A 21,697-nucleotide genomic window follows, 5' to 3' on the forward strand; every position below is an offset into this window, starting at 1 on the left:
AGAGCTTGCAGTTTAGACACACAAGGGAAAGGAAATAGAGGCACAGACTTGTCCAAGGTCACAGCAAGTCAGTGGTAGAGCCAGAAATAGAATCCCCAGTCTCCTGATCCCTGTCTGGGGACCTATCTACTGGACCATGCTGCCTGTCCAATATATATGAGAATGTGACCAAAAAACATTTTTTTTGCACATTTTAAAAGACAGCATCTTCTCAGAGTTCACTTGCGCGTATGTGGTAGAGTAAAACAGGAGGAGTCTGAACTGGTTGGTACAAACAGCTGGTCATATTTGGTGTTCCATTTATACCACACAGCCCTATAGCTGTGTATTTTTTGTTGTTAGAAACAGAAATTCATAAGTATTTTACTAATTAAGTTACACCAATACAAACTCACTGACTAATGGGGATTGTACAAGATTAAAGGATAGCCTAATTTGGCCGTCAGAACCTTTATTACATGTGAGGATAAACAAACCCAAACTTGATTTAGAGCAAAACTGATAGTTGGAAGACATCTTTTTAACCTGAAAACTAACAGTATGGACACAGAAACAACACTGATCTCTACAACATAATTTTTATTACGCTTTTCAAAGAAGCAGAACACTTTTAATGTTCAAATAAACGTTTTACTCATTAAAAGTTTAGAACCAGGTGCCACATGGCTAGTTGCTTACAAACATCTAAGAATGCACCTGAATCCTGACCACCAGATTCCTAGCTATGCCAGCTTCATGTGTATCCTGAGTAGATGCTGCTAATTACACCTACAATGCTTGTGGGTGTGGTGAAGAGGACAGGCCTGTGACATACAAAAGTGTTCTTTTGGGAGTAGGATGAAACCAAGTGTTCACTTACGATCTTCTCAAGAGCTATCCAGCAAGAACTCAACGCTCCTTTTAACCATGACTAAGCTCTCCACTTATCATTTCCAACCCACTGATCTGTCCCTGAATCGCCTCCCAATTCCCATCTTCACACTCTTCATGCATATTTCCCTCGTCTTCAAGTACTCTACAGTAACTCCTATCATAAAGTGCCTCATTTCACCTCTCCTCTATTTCATTACGCTAATCGGATCCATGTACAAAGACAATATTTAGTGTCGCAGTGGTTTAGTACATGGGCTCAACTCCATTTTAATTTTTTGTTCCATACTGAAGTCTACATTAAGGAAAAAGATTAGTTGCAAGACTGAATATGGTAGAGAATGTATGAGCAATCTCAATTCTGCCTCCTTGTGCATATGGCATGCAATGACAGACTAATTGCTCACATACTGTTTCTCAAAACACAACACACTTTCTACAGTTTCAGTGACACTTCAGTTTTTAAACATGCAATCTTAATGCTTTCAACACAGGCTTATGGTGTGTGTGGAATTTCCTAGTTATTTAAAAAGAAAGGTGGGGGTGGTTTCAAGCTGTTTAAGACTGTAACATATTGTTGTTAGTAATACCTTCTGTGCCATGGACCTCTGGAGATCTGCAAGAATGAATCCCCCTCCTGTTTACTGAGGAGCTCTTTTCCACAAACATGAGGAGTTGCAGAGAGCCCTCTCCTGCAAACCTTTAGGTGTTAGTGTACAGCAACTCCCCCTATTACTTTAAAAAGTCTACAACAATGGTTCTCAACCTTTCCAGACTACTATACCCCTTTTCAGGAGTCTGATTTGTCTTGCATACTTCAAATTTCACCTCACTTAAAAATGACTTCCTTACAAAAGCAGACAAAAATACAAAAGTGTCACAGAACACTATTACTGAAAAATTGTTTACCTTCTCATTTTTATATAATTATAAAATAAATCAATTGGAATATAAATATTATACTTACATTTCAGTGTATAGTATACAGAGCAGTATGAACAAGTCATTGTCTGTATGAAATTTTAGTTTGCACTAACTTCACTAGTGCTTTTTATGTAGGCTGTGGTAAAACTAAGCAAAAATCTAGATGAGTTGATTACCCCCTGAAAGACCTCTGCATACCCCCAGAGGTATGCATACCACTGGTTGAGAACCATTGGCCTACAGGACTAAATCAGGGCTCTAACAGAATCCTTGCCTCAAGCTATGTACACCTTCACAATACAGCCAAGTTAGCCACATGCAGATAGCAATAAACCCTACGTAAAGTGTACTGATCACAGGAAGAATGGGTCATAACTTGATCGAAGACAAATCAATACTCACTGGAACATTCAAAGGCATTTTTCCCTCAACAAAAGCTACTTCCAATGCCAAAATTGAATTTTCTACCCATAACAGTTTAGACCGGGGGTGGGGGAATGGCTGGTGCAAAAAGTTGCAATTTTTTAAATTGTATTTATTTATTTATTTTAAATAGTTGGAAAAGCTTACTCCCCCCCCACCCCGCCCCACACACACAAAAATGACAACTCGTCATGACAGAAAACCTCAAAAAACATTAAGAAGTGCGTAAGTTGACTTAAGTTGCAGATGAAAACTAGAAAATTTCAGCCCAAAGAAATGAGCTACAAAAATCTGAATGATTGAAAATAAGGGATCGAATAGAAATGCTCATGCAACCTTAACTAGAGTGGATACTGCCACTCCTGCTATCTTTTGTGTAAATGTCACAGATGTGAGTAGCCCTATCTATAAAATAAGCTATGGCCCCTCCCCTGAGGAATTTAGAATCTAATACAGGAACAAATGATCTAAATATTTATTTAAATAAGATAATACCAAGATCCGAGGGTGTAAGTAGTCTGAAACATTTAATCTTAGATATTTCTGGAGGCAAAAACTTTAGCTTATGACCATTAGAACTGTCACATTAGGTTTACTAGATTTCATAAATGTATCATCTAGTTAGGTACATGGAGGGGGGGTTAGCTAGTTGTGCCTGAGTTGTAGTTAGCTAGAAGTGAGTTTTGAGGAGGGTCTAGAAAACTGTGTCGTTACCAGGTATACAAGAGGAAGGAGGCTGTCCCAGGCATAGGAGTAGCATAAAAGAGCAAAGATGACAAAGAACATGGAAGTGAGGATAGCGGTTAACTGATGGACAGGAAAGTGTTTTGGGGATGGTGGAAAAATAACTTCCTCTAGTACCCCTAGTCATGGATCAGCTGTACAAACAGAACAAAATAGATGGTCCCTGCCCCAATAAGCTTACCATCTAGTCTTTGCCACATTACAATTGAGTTGTTGGGACATCAGGGTGAGATGCCAGATGCAGTCACAATTGTAAAACTGAACAAAGAGGCAGAGGTCACAAGTGAGTGGAGGTGTAGACTTGGAAGCAGTTAGAGACCTGTCCTTGTGCTATCTCATCCCCTCTAAAGGGTTCAGTGCATCCAGGGAGAAGAGAAGAGCACTGAGGAACATTGGTGATGAAATAGTGATCTGAGAGACAGGAGAACCAGGCAATTACAATGCTCTGGAATTCCTTAGAAAGGGAAGAGCGAGGACAATATTGATGATGATCATCATCATACTACTTGATCTGTGGAATAGTATTTCCCTCACCACCATGCTTCTGCACAGAAATCCTGTACCCAGAGTACCTGTACAGAAAACCTTTAGCCACAGCACCTTTCCTGAATTTAAATAACTAGGATTCTTCCATCCTAGTCAGCTTCACTCACGCACTGAAATCTTTCATCAGTGACATCTGCTCAACTTCACATTTAAAAGGGAAAAAAAAAAAAAAAAAAAGAAAGAGTGGGCCAGGGAAGAGAACAGTGGATAACAAGCCCACCCTTTTTAGAAATCAGTCACTACTTGCTAAGATCAGTACTATATAACTCATAAAATTACTATCACATGCAAGTGCTAGCTGCCAATATTTAGAAGCAGACTATTTGTTTTCTTGTAATTTATTGTACGACTATGCTATAAATCAATTTGGACATGCATGCTGATGTAGGGCTTACAAGCTATGCCCAATTAACACATAGGTAGTCTTATTGAAAGACAGAAACCTACCGTTTCAAAGCTGCCTTTGTGCATCAGATCGATGGGAGGCCTGAAGAGGTCTGCAAGGGTAGTGAGTTTCTTATCTATTGCACCTCCATTCCGCAGCTCCTGCTCTTGTCGAACTATACAGCCCCGGGAGGAACAGGAGTTGAATTAGACAAAATACTCACAACAGTGCATTACGCTGCCTTCATCCCTATTCCCTACATACAAATTCACCTGGTTGAAATAATTTTACAAGGTTACAAAGTGCACAGGCCATGATTTAATTTGAAGACAGGATCCTAAAGTCGAGGTTCTAAATCCATAACAAGGCAACTAAGTGCTCTGATTTTCTGAAGTGCTGAACGCTGAACTCTCATTTATTTAAATATATTTTGATTTGTAAAATGTACACATTAGTAGGATCTGATTGTGAAAAATCAGGCAACTTATTCTGGTGCCCAAATATGGATTTAGTAGTCTAAATTTAGGCTCCTGTTTTTCAAATATTGACCTACATCCAAAAATATTTCTAGTTTGATCTTTCACCTGTTCCCTCACCTTCACAAACATCAAAGGACCCCTTTGACAGAATCAGATATTTCTTCACATAAATAGAATATTCTTTGAAACTCACATTTAACATTAAATCCTTTCACTGATAGACTTAGTTATTGCAACCTCTTATAGGTCAGAGGTTCTCAAACTCTTTCTATAGTCTATACCACACCTTGAAAAACAGTGTCCTGTGGATACCACCTCTCCCATTCATGATTATGAGGCCACCTTGCATGCCCATCTGTGATCATATGAAATCTTTGGGGGAATTACAGCAATTGCTTACCTAAAAAAGCAAATGCACAGAGTATTTTATGCAGTTTAGCAGTTGGAAATGGGGAGCCAGGGCCATGTGGTCAGCCAACTCTCCACTGGACACAAGCAAGTGTGCAGTGGACCAGAGTATAGAAGCCTCCTGTACCTGTAAATATCACTATTTTGCAACCCCTGGAAACATGTCTGCAAACATTAAAGGCTAGATTAGTGTCAGACTTTAACTATTAAGTTTCCAGCTTTCATTTAGGTGAAAAAGCTTTTGGTGTATTTTTATTGAATTTTATAAAGTTAGATAAGAGATGAATGTGTAACTGGATCATATACCCTTCTTCAAGAGCTACAGTTGACATGGTGGAATGCTTCCAGATTCTCAGACATTTAGTATAGTGATATGAAAGAATTAAACACTGGCTGCAATATTAATCACTTTTAGTAACACACACCATAATAACAGACAAAAGGTCACGTGTTCCACCTATCTGACCCATGCTGGTGATCACGGAGCTGTAGACTCCACTTTTTATGCACCAATGTGGGCCATTCCACTTTGGATTACTGTAAGGATGTGTCAAAAACATTTTGGAACGTCTTTCTTTGTGGAAACAGAGTAATTAAACCTTAAATTCTACTGTATTGTTTAAATCTACCACTTCCCAGTACATTACTAAACTTTAACATACTGACATACTCCTCAGTCAGTATGTCTTTTGTTCAAATAATTTAAAGCACACTGTCTGAGACCATGCGTCGGAGTCAAAAAATGTGGTTGTGCAGTAGGTATAGGTTATTCACAGAGAAGCCAATGACACTACCTTTAAATAGGTTGATTATTACTGAAGAGTCTGACTCAGACTCTTTGAGTGATGCCAGTAGAAGATAGTCAGCTTTTTGTTCAGTGTTTGTACAGTGCCTTGCACAAAGGGGTCCTGGTCCATGACTAGGGCTCTTAGGCACTACGGTAATACAAATGATTAATAACAATAAAAGTTATTAAGGCTGCATTTGTCACAGCTGCCAAAGGAGTCATTTTTTGAAATTTTATGATTTAGAAGAGTTTCTCTATTACTTTTGTCATTTGGAGATTTTGCACATGGGTGGGCGGATGCAATGGTAAATGGCTAAACAAATTCACTGAGAACTTTCTGTGCTGCCAAGCAAAACCCAGGACTAATCTGAAGATTAATAAGAGCGCGCACACAGCAACAGTGGCCACACAAAAGACCAGATTAGTGAATCAGAGCTTTAATTCCCCTAAGATTCTTGAGTTCTCTCCCCACCTTTCCATCCCCCACCACCAAGGGGGAAAAAATGCTTTTGAAGAATTAAAATTGGGTTATCAAAGTCCGTTCTGGTATGGCAAGTACTTTACTCATCTGTCCAGTACTGCCACAGAGCACACACAGGTTTTTTTGTTTTATTTTTATTTAGAAGATTGGAAGTATGCATCAGGGTCACAACAAGATCCAATAGTATCTGACAAGATTCATATTTCCATGACTTGGCATTTTCAACATAATCACCTCACAACTATTTAAAATTGCAATGATTATAAAAGCAGTCCTCACTGTGACACTAGTATCTGTGGGGAGACAGCTGTAGTTAATAAATAGACATATCTTTAATTATAAAAGTAGTAATGGCACCACTACAATTAAAGATTAATAAAGTAGTTTTAGAATAGAATATTGCCTACTGCATAGGAAATTCCAATCTCATTTAAAATTAAAAATTGTTTGATGACTGCAACCAATGATCATGGCCAATAGCAGATAACTCTGTTCATTCCACACCACAAAGTTACACAACAAACTAGAAACCCTACCATAATGAACCACAGATACTTACTGGTTTCTGTTTGAAAATCCCGAAAACCATCAAATATTGAACGGGCAGGTCTGCGTCGTTTAGGAGCTTTAAAAAAAATAAAAATAAAAATATATCTCAGATGTAATTTAAAAGCTAGATTGTCAAAGAATTACTTTTGAATGATGGCATACCACAAATTTGTGATGCAAAAAGCTTGAAGACCCAAAGCATACATATAAGGAGGAGTAAGGTCACTGGGGAAGGGTTGGGGGAAACCAAAACAACAGATCTAAGTATCACCACATTTTACTTTAGGATATGCCCCCAAGAGTAAGTCTTTCCTCAAAGCAAATCCAGGTTGCTGATGAAAGCAGGTAAAATGCTGGGCCTCCCATTTCTGATATGCTTGTACATACCCATCCTCATTGCTTTTCTGCCATGCTGCCCAATATAGTATTTAAATTAAATAATTCTTACCACACTGAACCCAAAACATAAAACAGGGACCCACTTTAGAAAATAACTATATGTCCTGGAGAAGTAATAATGGAAAATCCTCTAGGAAGGCAGCTACTCCCAGAGTTCTCCAATTTAGTTCTGTCAGGCCTCTCACTCACATCATCTTCTTGGCTGTTGGGTGGGGTGGGCAATACCTGGATTCTAAAGGAGGAATCTTGCTAGTACCCTATCCCCAAGTAAACCCCCCTCAAGGAGCTCTATGCAGTTGCCTCTGGGCACAAAAGGAGGGGGGAGAGATACTGTTCCAATTCTCTGTCTGGGCAATTAACTCACACAGACGTCTAATACCAGGATAAAGGGCTGGGCTGAAGTCACCTGGCATTACTATCTATAGCTGCTGCTCCAAAGTACTCCTGATGGGGCCATAAGACAAGACACCATAGAGCGATTTATTACAAATTTTTGTCTGCCTAGGAATGGTCATTTTTAACAATTAAGACAGTATTTTCAAAGTAATTCAGTTACAGGAGATGTTCAAACACAAAGTAAATGGAAAGAGGCCACCATACAAATTAAACATAAAGCCTGTTTTAAAAAAAATCCATTTGCAGGGAGACTGGTTGAACTAATGGGCACTGCCTACTCCTGAGGGAATTCTGCACCAAAAAATTAAAATTCTGCAAAATTCTGCATATTTTGTCAATAAATAAACTTGAAGGTTACAGCATGGCAGTGGGGAGCACAGGCCACTGGCTGCATGGAGGTGCGAGATCACACTGAAGGCCCCCCCGACACCCCAGGACAAGAACTCGGTGGTGAAGCTGCACCTGACCCTGACACAGCATGAGGGCCAGGCCTGCCCCAGAAACACCCCGGGGCCCTACCCTTCCATGCCAGTGCACCAAGACAGTAAGCGAGAGGGACAGAGTCTCACACACCCAGCCCTAGCCCCAAGTCTAGGTGTGGGACAAGCAGGCTCAGCCCAGCAGGATCCAAGAATGGAGGTGCTTAGTGTGGGGGGATCCAGATGTTGGGTGAGAGGGTTCTGTGTGGGGCAATCTGGGTGCAGGTGTCTTGTGGGGGGGAGGGGGAGAATCTGAATGCTCAGGGGCTCATTGGGGGGTTCCAGATGCAGGGGAATGGGACTCTGCAAGGGGTTCAGGTGCAGGTGACTGGGGCACAAGGGGGTCTGGATGTGGGGGGAAATGGGGCTTGGCGGGGGGGCTAGGTGCTGGGGGCTTGATGAGGTGGAGGTCCAGGTGCAGCTGGCTGGGGCTCAGTGGAGTGGAGGTCTAGGTGCAGGGGCTTCCTGGGGTGGTCCAGGTGCAAGGGGGGTGGGGCTCAAGTGCAGGGGGCCTCAGTAGAGGTTAGTCTGAGTGCAGGAGTGGGGGTCTGGATGCAGGGGGAAGTTCTTGGTGAGGGTCCAGGTGCAGGGGGCTCTGGATAAGGCATGGTTGGGTGGGGGTTCAGGTGTGGAGGGTGGTCTGGGTGCAGGAGTGGGGAACTGGATGCAGGGGGGAAGGGCTTGGTGGAGATCTGGATGCACAGGGGTTGGGCAAAGTGGGGAGGAGCAGTTCCCCATACAGTGACCCCCTCGCCCTGTGGCTGAGGAGCAATGGGGGCAGGAAGCAGGGTGGGCCTGGGGGAGTGCAGAGCTCCCTAGAGCCTGGGAGGTTTCTAGGGGTGGGTCTGATCTGGACCAGGCCACTCCATGCAGGGAAAGGAGGTCCCATCGTCCTTCTCCTCCCCCACCCCCCCCACCCACCAGGGACGAGCAGCTAAGACAGGCGCAGGGTAGGAGCCACTGGCTGTGGAGTCTCCTCTACAGTGATTTACCTCTCTGCCGGCTGCTCCGGGCGCCCGAAACGATGTGCCCGCACTGCTGGGGAGGGGCGCATGACAGCTCTTGTGGCTTCCCTTTGCTTCCCCGTCATTTTCTGCGGGGAAGCAAAGAAATCTGCGGGGGACATGAATTCTGCACACACGCAGTAGCGCACAATTCCCCCAGGAGTAATTTTCATCTCTAATAACTATGAAAAAAGGTATTATATTTTTGACTCCAAGTGATCTGCTTTGTACATTATAATCAAAAATTTTCAGACTTGGGTGCTTCAATATGAACTTCAGGAGTTAAGTACTGAGCACCCATAAATCTCACACAAATCAATAGGTGCTACAAGTGCTCAGCAGTTGTGAAAATCACCCGCCTGTAGTTAGGTATTTATGTATGGCTTTAGGAACCTGAGATTAGGCATGCCAGTCTGAAAACACTGTCCTATATTTTTGTGTTTCTTTGGAATGTAATTTAATAGTTGGCTATGGATTGGTGTTATCGTCTGTTTCAGACAATTATTTAAGTATCTCATTCTCAAGAGAGTTCCATGCAAAAAACAACCAGACAACATTCAAATCCAAATATCCGTATAATAATTAATAATTAATGGAGATATCCTATCTCCTAGAACTGGAAGGGACCTTGAAAGGTCATCGAGTCCAGCCCCCTGCCTTCACTAGCAGGACCAAGTACTGATTTTGCCCCAGATCCCTAAGTGGCCCCCTCAAGGATTGAACTCACAACCCTGGGTTTAGCAGGCCAACGCTCAAACCACTGAGCTATCCCTCCCCCCTAGACTGAGTTCTCTAGGACAAAGACGGTCCTTCCTTACATGTCTGTACAGTGCCTAGCGCAATGGGAGTCTGAACCTTTATTGGGGTTCCCAGGGATTATCATAAATAGCCACCTCTTCTTAGAAGATCAATATTTTAACTAGCAGGAAAGTGATCTTCTCATTAGCCCTTCACTTTAAATAAGGGGAGGGGAGGAAGGCAACATTTCAAAAGCAAAAGATAATAAAGCAATCTTATACTTAAAGCAAACAGAAAATAAAAACTACAAGGTGCATTTCAAAACTTCAGTTTATTCTCCAAAGGAGAAAATGAGAGTAAAATACGGATAGCAGTAACAAATGGGAAAAGCTACTATTACCATCTAAAACAAATTCACACGGTATCCTTACTTTGCACTGTGCCAAGTGTCCAATTACTAGGGCCTTGGTGCATTACACAACAATGCCCACTGCATATTGCCTGTAGAACGCCCAGGAACCACCCCCGTTCTCAGAAACCTCCTACTTTCTAAGCCTCCCCAATAATATTTCTTCAGCAGGTAGGTAGGTTCAGATCATTCAAGAAATTCAAAACAAAGCAGAACTAAAATAATCAAATATTTTTCTTTAACATTTCATTAATAGTTTGTCTTTACCCTTCATATACTTCTGACTTCATTTCTAATCCTCCTATCTCCTTTGTAGCTCTAGCCCTCTTGAATCTTCACCAATCATTCTGTCCTTCAATACTACCACTTTGAGCATCTCTAATGTGGGAGAAGTATCTTCCAGTTCTGTTTCTGGATGACTGTACTCAGCCAATAAACAGGAGTATTTTAGCATAACTTATGAGGCAGCACCCACTTTAAATGGCACATGAAGCAAACTGCACTCCCAGTGATGCATGATTTACTACCTATGTCTCCTTTGAGAAACCGTACTTCCAACTGCACAGAGGTATTTCAAAGTGTGCAATCACATCCTACGGCTATAGATTTATTGTAGAAACCAGCAGCAAGAAGCAGTGATGGGATTCAATTTCTCAGGCTTGGTTTAAACTCCAGACTTATGTTGGTATAACTACACCGCTCAGGGGTATGGAAAATCCACATCCTCTGAGCAATGCATTTATACTGAACGAACTCCTGGTATAGACAGCGCTGCGCTGACTGGGGGTGGGGGGAGAGCTTCTCACATCAACATAGCCACTGCCTCTCAAGCAGGTGGAGTACCTAGAGTGGTGCACCACTGTAGGTATGTGTAGACAACCCCTCAGTCAGTTATGATTTTTCTTTTGTCACTCACCCAGGCCAGAAGCAACATAAACAAAAACACAAACAAATCTTACCTCCAAACAAGGGCTCCGGCTCTACCAAAATTTCCTGCTTTTGTGGAATTGGTGCTCGTACTTCATCCCTACCAGAGTAGAAAAAAAATAACTTGTTATTTACTGAGGGATGTGCTGGGCACTGTATAAACAAAGAACACCAGTTCCTGCCCAAGGATCTTGCAGCTTAAATGATACAGACAAAAGTACAGACGCATGATACCTAGGTGAAGTAAGGATGTTGTACAAATTTTTAATTATTTTATCATTTCAGGTGGCTCAAAGGCTCCACAGAGGACATGAATGTTTAAAAAGCCTGAATTGAGAGAGGTTCTTTGACACATAAGAGGTTCCATGCATAAAGGGTGGCATAGAAGGTGTCACAGACTAGAGCCTACAACCCTACATAACGCAGAGAGAAATGTTTTATTTGTTTTACCAATCTCTTCACAGTCTTCTAGGCACTGTGTTTGAAGTTTAGGAGATGGACTGGCTGGCTCCTGAATGGAGCCAAGGTATCAAATTTATTCCAATAAAAGCACTTATAGGTTTTAACTTATAGTGGTATAAAAGTCACTGATTCACAAAGAATCTGCATAGAAACAAGGCCTCCATACTGACAAATATAGACTTTTAGCTTCAGTACCCATCAAAGGCAAATGGCAGAAAGGTACAGAATTTAGCATCAGCTAGGACTGTTGGCACCACTCCAGCTGTTTTAACCTCAAGTACACCCTTTTCTGGCACTTTCACCTTTATAATTAACCTGAATTTAGACAGAAAGTTTAGTAAGATTGTTTCCAGGGTCAAAGTTATCTATTTATCCACAGAACAGGTAGAGCAAAGGAAGCAGCACTGCAAACTTTCCTACAATGCCCAAATGCATCTCACTCATGCCTTTCAGTGACCAACTCTACATATGAGCGTGTAATATACTCTTCATAATTATTCACACCCTGGCCTTTCATGCACAACACAGGCACCAATTAATGCCAAATGCTGCTGTGGATTTTATGGTAGGACACAAGCCCCCTAGAAACCGGACAGAGACCACTAACTCATTTCTTGAAGACCAAAAACCTAATTACCTTTTAGTCACAACTAATCCAATTTAGACCAAGTTCAAAGCAGTGACGTGGAGGTGAAAGTAACTGTCATTACCACCACGTACATATCTATCGTGCAAGACCCAGCTTCTGTGTCCCCTGAAAGCAGCATTTAGCTAGCATGACTTGTAACCAATATCCCTGTTAGGTATGCAAATGTTATCCAAAACTTACAGATGAGGAAATTGAGTCATAGTACAATTTTCAGGCCAGGGGACCATCTCTTTGCTATATGTTTGTAGAACACCAACAAGGTGCTGACCTCTAGGCACTATTTTAACACCAGCAGTGAGAACTGGTAATATTCCCAAGTCAAAACGAGAAACAAACCCCAGGTCTCTTAAAACTCAGTCCTGTGTTTTAGCCACAAGACCATTACTACCAGATAAAAGTTTTACTAGAATGGCCCTACCAGAGGAGTGGAAAAGTGGACAAGATAATTAAAGAACTACATAGTAACAGGGAGTGACAGCAGGTTATGAGAGAAATGAACAATGCAACAGCAAAATGCCTTGATGCCAAAACTTTCCCACCTTTCCATCCTACCACTTTTCAACACAGGTTATTCATTCATATGGATACATTCACACAGGCACATACTCGGTATCTGGTCGGACAGTTGACACTGCTGCTGAACTGGTGCTGGGCTCCTCTGCTATGCCTCCACCATCCAGAAACATAGTGACAGCCATCTCTAGATTATTGTTGCATGCTTCAAGCATATGTTTCCCCACACTTTCACTGGCACCTAGAATACCAAAGACAAAAAAAGGTCTCAGAAAATAGTATCAAGACCCTGATCAAAGAGGTGCTGGGAATAGCTGACAGGCAAGATTGCTCTTTCAAAGAATTAGTAATTAGTAAGAATGCACAACTTATATGCCTGTCACTTGCTTTGCATTTATAGTTTAGAAACCATTACAAGAAACACTAATGTACACATCTTGCCTGGGAGGGGGGGGAAAAGGAGATGGAAATGTGGCTCTCCTTCAATCCTATCTCCTTCCTTAAAAAAAGAAAAAAGTTTAGCAGTAGCCATTTAATGTTTTTTGTTTTTTTAATAGGTCTCAGACCTTTGCCCAACACAAAATTCAAAACATGAAGAAGGTGCAATGATCCAGAAAGATGTTGGGTTATACACAAAATTAACTATCAACTTCTCATCACCCTATGAAAAACTCAATATTAAATCAGCAAGGAGTATAACGCAGGGTGGACTCGATTTAATCATGGATTTCTACATAAAAGTGCATTCTTTGGTTGTTATAACCTTAATACATATTCTTCACAACTCAGAGATAGACGTGTATCTTCTAAAAATGAAACCTACACTATACATTTTTAAAGTGATTTATTTTGAAAACTTTTCAGATTAGTTTTACAGCTATATCAGAAAATGAATTATTGTTTATAAATAAATTATAAATTAATGGAGATGTCCTATCTCCTAGAACTCAAAGGGACCTTGAAAGGTCATCGAGTCCAGCCCCCTGCCTTCACTAGCAGGACCAAGTACTGATTTCCCCCAGATCCCTAAGTGGCCCCCTCAAGGATTGAGCTCACAACCCTGGGTTTAAGCAGGCCAATGCTCAAACCACTGAGCTATCCCCCTCCCCCCCCCCCCTTTGGTTATTTCATTTACCAAAGGTAATTGAAGCAGATATTTATGAAGTCATTGGGAGGTGAATTATCTCCAATTCAACAGGTTAATCATTAATATTTGGAGGATTTTCTTGCCATGCTGTATTAGGAGGAGAACATCACCAGACAGACATTTAAATTGTTTTATTTAACAATGTTATGTATTCTGGATTTTTTCTTCAACAGCAAATATAATATTTTTAACAAAACAATCATATGAATTTTTGAATGTAGTTAAACATTCAAGTTTTTTAAAATCAGGTTTGTTTTTGTTAAAATTGTTTCTAACTAAAATAGTTAAATGAAATATATTTAAAAAAAAATCGACTATGTCACAGCCAGCTCAACATGAGAAACTTAAAATATTGGATTCTGCAGCTAACTCAGTCATCTTCATCTTAATTTTCCTGTTTGTTCATAATCTGGAAAAGAAAAACAAGTTTTCCTGCTTTTTCAGGTCCCAAACGATTTCTCAATTTGGAATGAATTAGTCAAAAGGAAGAAAATATTCTTTCTACACCGGCAGAAGAAGCTACTGCTCTTAAAAGTTAGATTATCACTTCAACAGTCTCTGAATCCAAGTGCTTAAGTGACTTCCACCAGCTCACATCATCAAACATATATTTCTTGAATGGCTCACCCTTAGCACTGAAGTTTATTATAGTTGGCATTACGGAGGGATGATTGCTGGATGTCCATGTCATAGCCAACTCCTCTTCTTCAACAGTTAAGGTTTGACCCTGGTACCAAGTGTTGTGAATATTTGCAAGAAAATAAGCTGGAGATAGTGCTTGTCCCATTAGGTTTTTTTTTTTAAGGCTTGTGATTTAACTCTGTCATTGCATATTTCTCTTTTTAAGATCTCACTCAGTTCCTTCCAAATGTCAACAGCATCAGCAATAGAACAGCTATTTCCCTGCATTTTGTTCAAGGTTACAGAAATAGGCTTCAGGGTACTCAGCATGTGTTCAACATTTCTCTTAAGCCCAATGTTGAGAACTTTAGCTGTGACAGTGCCATCTATTTTTTCATGATTTTGTTCACAAACTGTCATCAGATTAGGCCAGTTCTTGATATAGTGCTCAAAATAGTCCACTACTGAGTTCCATCCCGTGTCTTGTGGGAGAGTTAACTTGGTTCCTCCCACTTTTTTCAGAGCAGCTGCTGCAAAGTGGCTGTTACGGAAGTATTTTGCAATTTCAACATTAGCCTTTATTTCTGGAACACTGAAGTCTTTGGCTAGGAGGTGCATCAAATGAGCACTGCAACCATATGTTATTAGCTTGGGACTCTCTTCACTCTCTTCTAAATAACTTCTTCTAATCTTGGATACATTTGCAGCATTGTCTGTGACCAAGCTGCGTACTAGACATTTGAATTTTTTTTCTACAGTTTCTTATAGCTTTTACAGCTACTTGTAAATATTCTTCTGTGTGTGCATTTCCTGATGTATCAGTTGTTTCTGTAAAGAAGTCATTCCCTTCTTCTGTTGTCACACAAGCACATACAACAGGATCATCGTGGACATTGCTCCACCCATCAAGACTCAAGTTAACAATTTCACCCTCTAGACCTTTTGCACACTGCTAAATTTCTCTTTCGTAAACTTTATCCAGCAATTTGCCTGTGACATCTGTTCTGTTGGGTGGACTCTATCCTGGTCTTAATGACTGAACCATGTCAATGAAGTGTGGGTTCTCAATCATACGGAAAGGAGAGTTTGTTGCATAAACAAACCGGGCAATTTTTTCATCAATTACCTCTTTTTGTAATCTGCTGGTTCTTATCACAAACTTATCTATGGTTGTTTCTGGATATTGGAGTTTTTTTTTTCTTTTTGCTACAGGTGATATACTGTGGCTACGTGACATACATGGTGTGACTGAAACGCTATCATTGGCATATAACTCTGAAACTATAGAAAATGGTGGTGATCTTGAAGGTGGATAGTCTTCAGAATCCTGTATGTTGAGGATGAATTCTCCTAAACAAAATAAGTCAATGAAGTTATTTAATTATTATTACCATACTGCTCATTTAGTATTACTCATTCCATTCACTGACACTCAGTACTACTTTAAAGGTGAAATTGTAAAAGGAAGATCTGCCTATTTCAGCTATTTATTTTTTTATCACAACTGTATCTAAAATGATAGTACCACAGAGTAACAACTATATTTTCTGCTCAAACATGAAAATTCAAGAATAGTCCAGAAGGAAGACAGGCAATCCTTAAGAAAGAAGTATGAAATAAAAAAGTTGACCAACCTGAAGATCCTGCGTGTTCAGATACGTTGCTTTCATCATCTTCAACGCAGCTACCTCCTGAGAAGGAACACTTCCTGTGATGTTGTTTCATTTGGGCAACCAGGCCTTGCATTTCTTTGTTGCACTGTTTGCATTTTGCAGGCATGCCTGTCTTACCCACAGGTAGAGGAACTTCATTAAAATATTCCCAAACTGGGTCTCTTTTATGGCCTGCTGCCATTATAGGTTTTCCCTTCTAGTGAGAGAATGGTATGGTAGATCTCAAATCAATGAAGGTTACACTCAGAAAGACCTCAAGACTTCTGGAATATGCTGCTCAAACAGTTTCACTTTTGTTTCTACTGCCCGTCCCTCCCTTCTCACATTTATCTCCAGACTTCTTCTCCTTGTCCAGATCTATTCCGCCCCCAACAATCTTCTATTCATTGAACTTTTTGAAACTTTGCACTTTTAGAGAGAGGTAAGGGATTGACTCTGTGTACACAAATTTGCAGAGGGACAATAGGGTTGAGGTCTATTATTTCTCACCTCTGTTTATTTATTTTAAAACATTTTTGCTGTAAACAAGCATGTTATCTCTGGAGACACAAATCCACAGTTTGAGAACCGCAAAACTAAGCATCTCTGATGGTATCTTCTAGACTGAGCACTGAGTCCCATTGGATAGACAGAAAGATTAACCTAAATAATCTATACAGAAGCCCTTGGAACCTCATAAGATTGGGTCCCTAATCCATGAACTATTGGAACTCATATACAAAACTTCTTAAACATTACATGAATCTATTGTCTCATACTATAGAATTAGAATTTATAATCCCTATTCCATGATGAAATATCTTTGAGCTATAATGCATCTATCTTTAGATCACATTTTTCCTCAAAAAGCATTTTATCAAAAAAATCCAATTTTTTTGGTTTTAAAAAAAAATCATTGATTTTTATCCACCGAGGTATAACTGTTTCAGCCAGTGTATGATGGATATTTATAGCAGAAAGGCCATGTTCCTTACTTTATTTATCATCTGACCAAGATACAGAGTGAGCAAAAGAGAACTAGCAGATGCTCAGTCCAGAGAAGATGAGCATAACAACTGGCAGAAAGAAGGAATGGAGGAAGGTTTGTTTACATGTTGATACATGTCCATTTATTAAAACGGTTCCCAGTCTCAGTGTCTTACCGTATCCATTACTGTTCATGGATACGAGTAACAACATTGACTCGCAGTACCACCTCCTTCTCTACATCAAAAGACCTTTCCCCTCCAGGCCGAGTATCCCAAAGTTAGTAATGCCATAGAGCACTGTCATCTGGGGAATTTATTTTCCCTAACAGTCTACCTATCAGAGCACAAGTGTGAGTTCTCCATCCCACAGAGGGACAGTGTTGTCATAGTCATGTTAGTACCAGGATATTAGAGAGACAAATTGAGTGAGGTACTAGCTTTTATTGGACCAACTTCTGTTGGTGAAAGAGAGAAGCTTTCAAGATTACACAGAGCTCTTCTTCAGGTCACTGTAGGTGAAGGCAGTTAGTGAGTTACAGAGGCAGAATTCAATGGAGTTAGCCTTGGGGGTAGCTTTTGTACTCATGATTAGTTTAAGTGTCCAAATACCATCCAACAACGAAAAGAAGATTATATTGTATAAAATTAGAGTTGTAGTAAATTAAGCCACCTTGGCCTAAACCCATTTTATCTTAGTCACTCAACCTATATTTGGCAACACTAGATTTCCTGGGAAGCTCTAGTCAGAACAGCCCAGCCAGCAAATGAAACACTTCAAGGGCTGGAAAATGTCTGGATAAAGCAGGGGTTCTCAAACTGGGGCTTGGGACCCCCTCAGAGGGTCAGGAAGTTATTACATAGGAGGTTACGAGCTGTCAGCCTCCACCCCAAACCCTGCTTTGCCTCCAGTATTTATAATGGTGTTAAATATATTTAAAAAGTGTTTTAAATGTATAAAGGGGGTACACTCAGAGGTTTGCTATGTGAAAGGGGTCACCAATACAAAAGTTTGAGAACCACTGGGATAAAGTGACTTTGAATGACCTATGCTATTACATTAAGTCACAGACAATGTCAGCTTGTCTGACAGAGCAACTTTCCAAAGACAATTTGCCAAGAGAAGTAGCAACAATCTTGATAGAAGTCAACTCTATTTTGAGGCCTTAATTAAAATGGTGAATAAATACAAAAGCAAACTAGTTATCAGAGATAATTAGGTAAAAGTATGGAAACGACGTCTAATTTCTTTAAACTGTAATCACAATTTGTTATAAAAATGCCCATTACATTTTATTGCCGTTATATCAGCAATGCTCAAACATTTTTACACTTTGAAATGACCACATCATCCTACAACTCCCATATAGTTATGTGCAGTCACTCGCAGCTGCAAGGACGTTGCCATTTTCAGGTCTCTGCTATTCAAAACCTATCATTGCTTGTAGAAGACAAAAGTTGTCTAGAACAGCATTTCTCAAATGCGGCCACCATAGCCGCACGAGGCCACCAGGGGCTTTTCTTGCAGCCACAGTCTCCTGGGCTGTGATTGGGGGGGAGGAGGCAAAGTAGCGGCCCCTTCCCTCTCCCTGTTGCGCCTCGATGCACCGCCTTGGTGTTGGCTGCTGGGGCTGCCAGCAGGGTTGGGTCCTGACTCTTCTGGAGATATCTGGGTCACAATGCGGGAGGACCAGGCAGCCGGTGAGTTCCCCACCTTCCCAGGGGCGATGGGGCTCAGGCTTTGGACTTCAGCCCTGGGGTGGCGGGGCCGCAGGGTCCAGCCAAGGGGCTTCAGGCTCCATCCCCAGGCTCCAGCTGTGCAGCAGCAGGCCCCAGACTCCGGATGCGGGGCTTCGGGCTCTGGCCACGGGGCTTCAGGCTCCAGCCCCACACTGCCTCCCTGATCCCCCATCCAGGGCTTAATTTGTCCCTAGGCTTGGGAGGGCTAAGTAAGGCTGCTGTGAAAAGTGATATTAACAAACATACAAGTATCACTTTTCACAGCAGACTTACTAGCTAGCAATAAATAAATTACAATGATTTGGACACGTATATGTGCATATTTATTTGTTTTTCCTAAAGATAATTAAGTATTTTAAGAAAAAGTGTGAGAGCGACCACCAGTAAGGGTTGGTGGCCGCACTCTGACGCCACCAAAAAATTTGTCCTGAGAACCTCTGGTCTAGAACCAGTGTGTCTGCACTAATGTTCTACAATTAATAAATGCTCTAAAACCAGCTTTACTTTCTTTACAAAATATTTAATGTTGCATCTGCCTTGAAATGAGCACTGCAAACACTGAAATGTGAACCAAAAAGTCATCTAGTTTCATTGTAGCTCTTGTGTGTATTTTTTCCAATTTCTTACAGCCACTCTTCTTGGTGAGCAACAAAAAAAAGTCAGTTCTCGGTTTCCTACAGCAGAAATATACTAAACGACTTTCTTCTCATTCTTCATTAGTGGGGCCCAGCAGAGCCATAAGATATTGTACTCTCTCTGAGAGGATTAAAAACAACTATTTGCGATTTACAAAGAACTGACTTACTAAGAATTCCCCAGGGTACAGGCTAACGTGTATCCCTGTTAGTTTACTAGCTACTTAACATCTCCAATATCGTTAACCTAGATTTTGAGCCAATCATACCTGACTAAATTCCAGGTTGTATCCCTTTTAATAATTAGTTATAACAAGAAACTTAGTAGTTCCACTTATTGCACTCACCAAGTCACTCTGACGATTTTATAGTTTGACAGCCATATTTTCCTATCTTTTAAAACCCTTCCCTCCTCTGTTGTGGTGTGAAGGCACACAAATAGAGGAAGCTATAATGAAACAGACTATGCACAAGTTGTATCAAGTGCTCAAGATAAACCAAACAAAGAATTTTCATTGGGAGCAATCCAGTGCCATTTGTAAGAACGGTGGGGAAATATATACCGACAAAACGGATCATCATTTCAATGCACTAATAGATTACTTCCACAGATCATGTTACACCAGAATCTGCTGCCCACTAATTACTCAAGCATACAGAACTTCAGTTACACTGGGGGAAGCAGGAGGAGGAAGACTGATGCATCTTGTGGTCTCTGTTGAGTACAAGGAGCACCTGTCCTGGCGATGGAGGAAAAAGAAGAGCATCTGACAGCGTTGGAGTGTCACCCGTACAGCAAACAGTGATTCCTTGCCAGACCCCCAGCTCCCCGGCAGCCTGTCCCCTCCCGCATGTCCGCCCGCCCACCCGGCTCCCGGGCTCTGTGCCGCAGACACAGGCCGGGCGGCGGCTCGCCTGCCCGGTGGGATGCCTGAGCGCCCTTTCTTGGGCAGGGACTTTGCCGGGAGAGCAGGGCCGGGGCCGCCCCCCGAAGGTCACAGAGAAACGAGGCAGCCCCTGGCCTGGCCTGCCTTCGGGAGGATGGGGAACCCCACATCCCCTCAGCCAGGAGCCTCCGTGCCAGCGCCGATCCGCCGGGCACAGCCCGCGCCCCCCGGCCGGAAGCCGCCGCTGGCCCAGGCCGCCTACGCTCGGAGCTGGACTAGAGCAGCGGGGCCCAGCCCGCCGGTGCTGCCCCTGCACCGCTCCCCCGATACTGGGGCTACAGGACGTGCACAGCTCCCCCGCGGGGCCCCGGTGGCCCACACCCCCGGCTTCCGTGCGTCTCACCCGTGATGGCGGTGAACTGCTGAATTAACCCTTTGAGCGCCGAGGAGGCCACAGAGCCCCCGTGCGCCGCCATCTTGCCGCCGCCACCGCCGCCGAACAACAACACACCAGCCACCTGCCCGGCTGCTGTGCGCAGGCGCATAGCCAGCCAGCCGCCCGACCGAACGCCCCTTCCCCTCGCTCGCCACCAGGGAGGCGCTTTCAATTTCAATGTCAAGCTTTATTGGGGACCGCGGTTGCTCCACCCACTTCCCCGCCCCCTCAGGGGCGGGATGCTACTGTCCCCTCCCCCCAGCGCTGGGCGGTGCCTAGGACCAAAGTGAGGGCCCTAGCCCTGCCCCCTCCACCAAGGCCCAGGCACTGACAGCCCCTGCTGCTGCCATGTCCCTCCTTGGGACAGGCACTAAAAAGTCAGGAGTCAGGCTGCTGCCCTCATAAGATTAGCTAGAAAATCAGGAGGGTTTTTTAAAGAAATAACATGTGGTTCTTTAAGTGGGCCAGCAGGGGCTGAGCCCTTTGTGACTGCACCAGCTAGGCACCCTTTCTTCATGCAACGAGGCAGGCTAGAAAATGCTTTTTTTTTTTTTAAACGATCTCTCCTGTTCCCATGACTCCAAGAGCAGGGGCTTTATGAAAAGCAGCATGTATCATGCAACGCATTATATATTAATGAGAAGTGGTGGCATGATGGCTAGAAGCTGACCAGCTATACTAGAGCTACCCAGAGGGGATCTATCACCACCGTTCTGTGAGCAGGCTGCTCATGCCACGCCACGCCCATACTGAGTCTGGTGCTAGGAAGGCAGTAGTTGGGCTTCAACCACCCCACCACTCCCCTGCAGTAACGGTGGGAAGTCCAGTGCCAGTAAGCATTCTGTCAACACACCAGGCATATGAATGGGGTAATTCAGACTTCTCCGATGCTTCCTGTAGATGCAAGTAGATGTCACAGAGACCACACTGTAATTAAATTTTAGCATCATTAAAAAGGGTAGGGAAAAAAATACCAAAGAAACCCACGCCAGTAGCATTTTTTAACTTCAAAGAGAGGAAC

General features: G+C 42.3%; 1 protein-coding gene across 1 annotated transcript in view; it reads right to left on the reverse strand.

The window, feature by feature from the left end:
• UBXN7 (UBX domain protein 7) overlaps window positions 1–20,764 on the reverse strand; it is a 44,156-nt gene extending 23,392 nt beyond the window's left edge. Inside the window, exons 1-5 of the mRNA XM_065411134.1 lie at window positions 20,644–20,764; window positions 12,666–12,813; window positions 10,981–11,048; window positions 6,607–6,672; window positions 3,955–4,067 (exon numbers count right to left, since the gene is read on the reverse strand). Coding sequence (XP_065267206.1) covers window positions 3,955–4,067; window positions 6,607–6,672; window positions 10,981–11,048; window positions 12,666–12,813; window positions 20,644–20,716 — 468 coding nt within the window. The 5' untranslated portion in view covers window positions 20,717–20,764. The remainder of the gene's footprint in view (window positions 1–3,954; window positions 4,068–6,606; window positions 6,673–10,980; window positions 11,049–12,665; window positions 12,814–20,643) is intronic.
• Window positions 20,765–21,697: the final 933 nt, after the last annotated feature.

This window comes from Emys orbicularis, chromosome 9 (genome assembly GCF_028017835.1).
Source record: "Emys orbicularis isolate rEmyOrb1 chromosome 9, rEmyOrb1.hap1, whole genome shotgun sequence".
Classification (NCBI taxonomy): Eukaryota; Metazoa; Chordata; order Testudines; family Emydidae; genus Emys; species Emys orbicularis.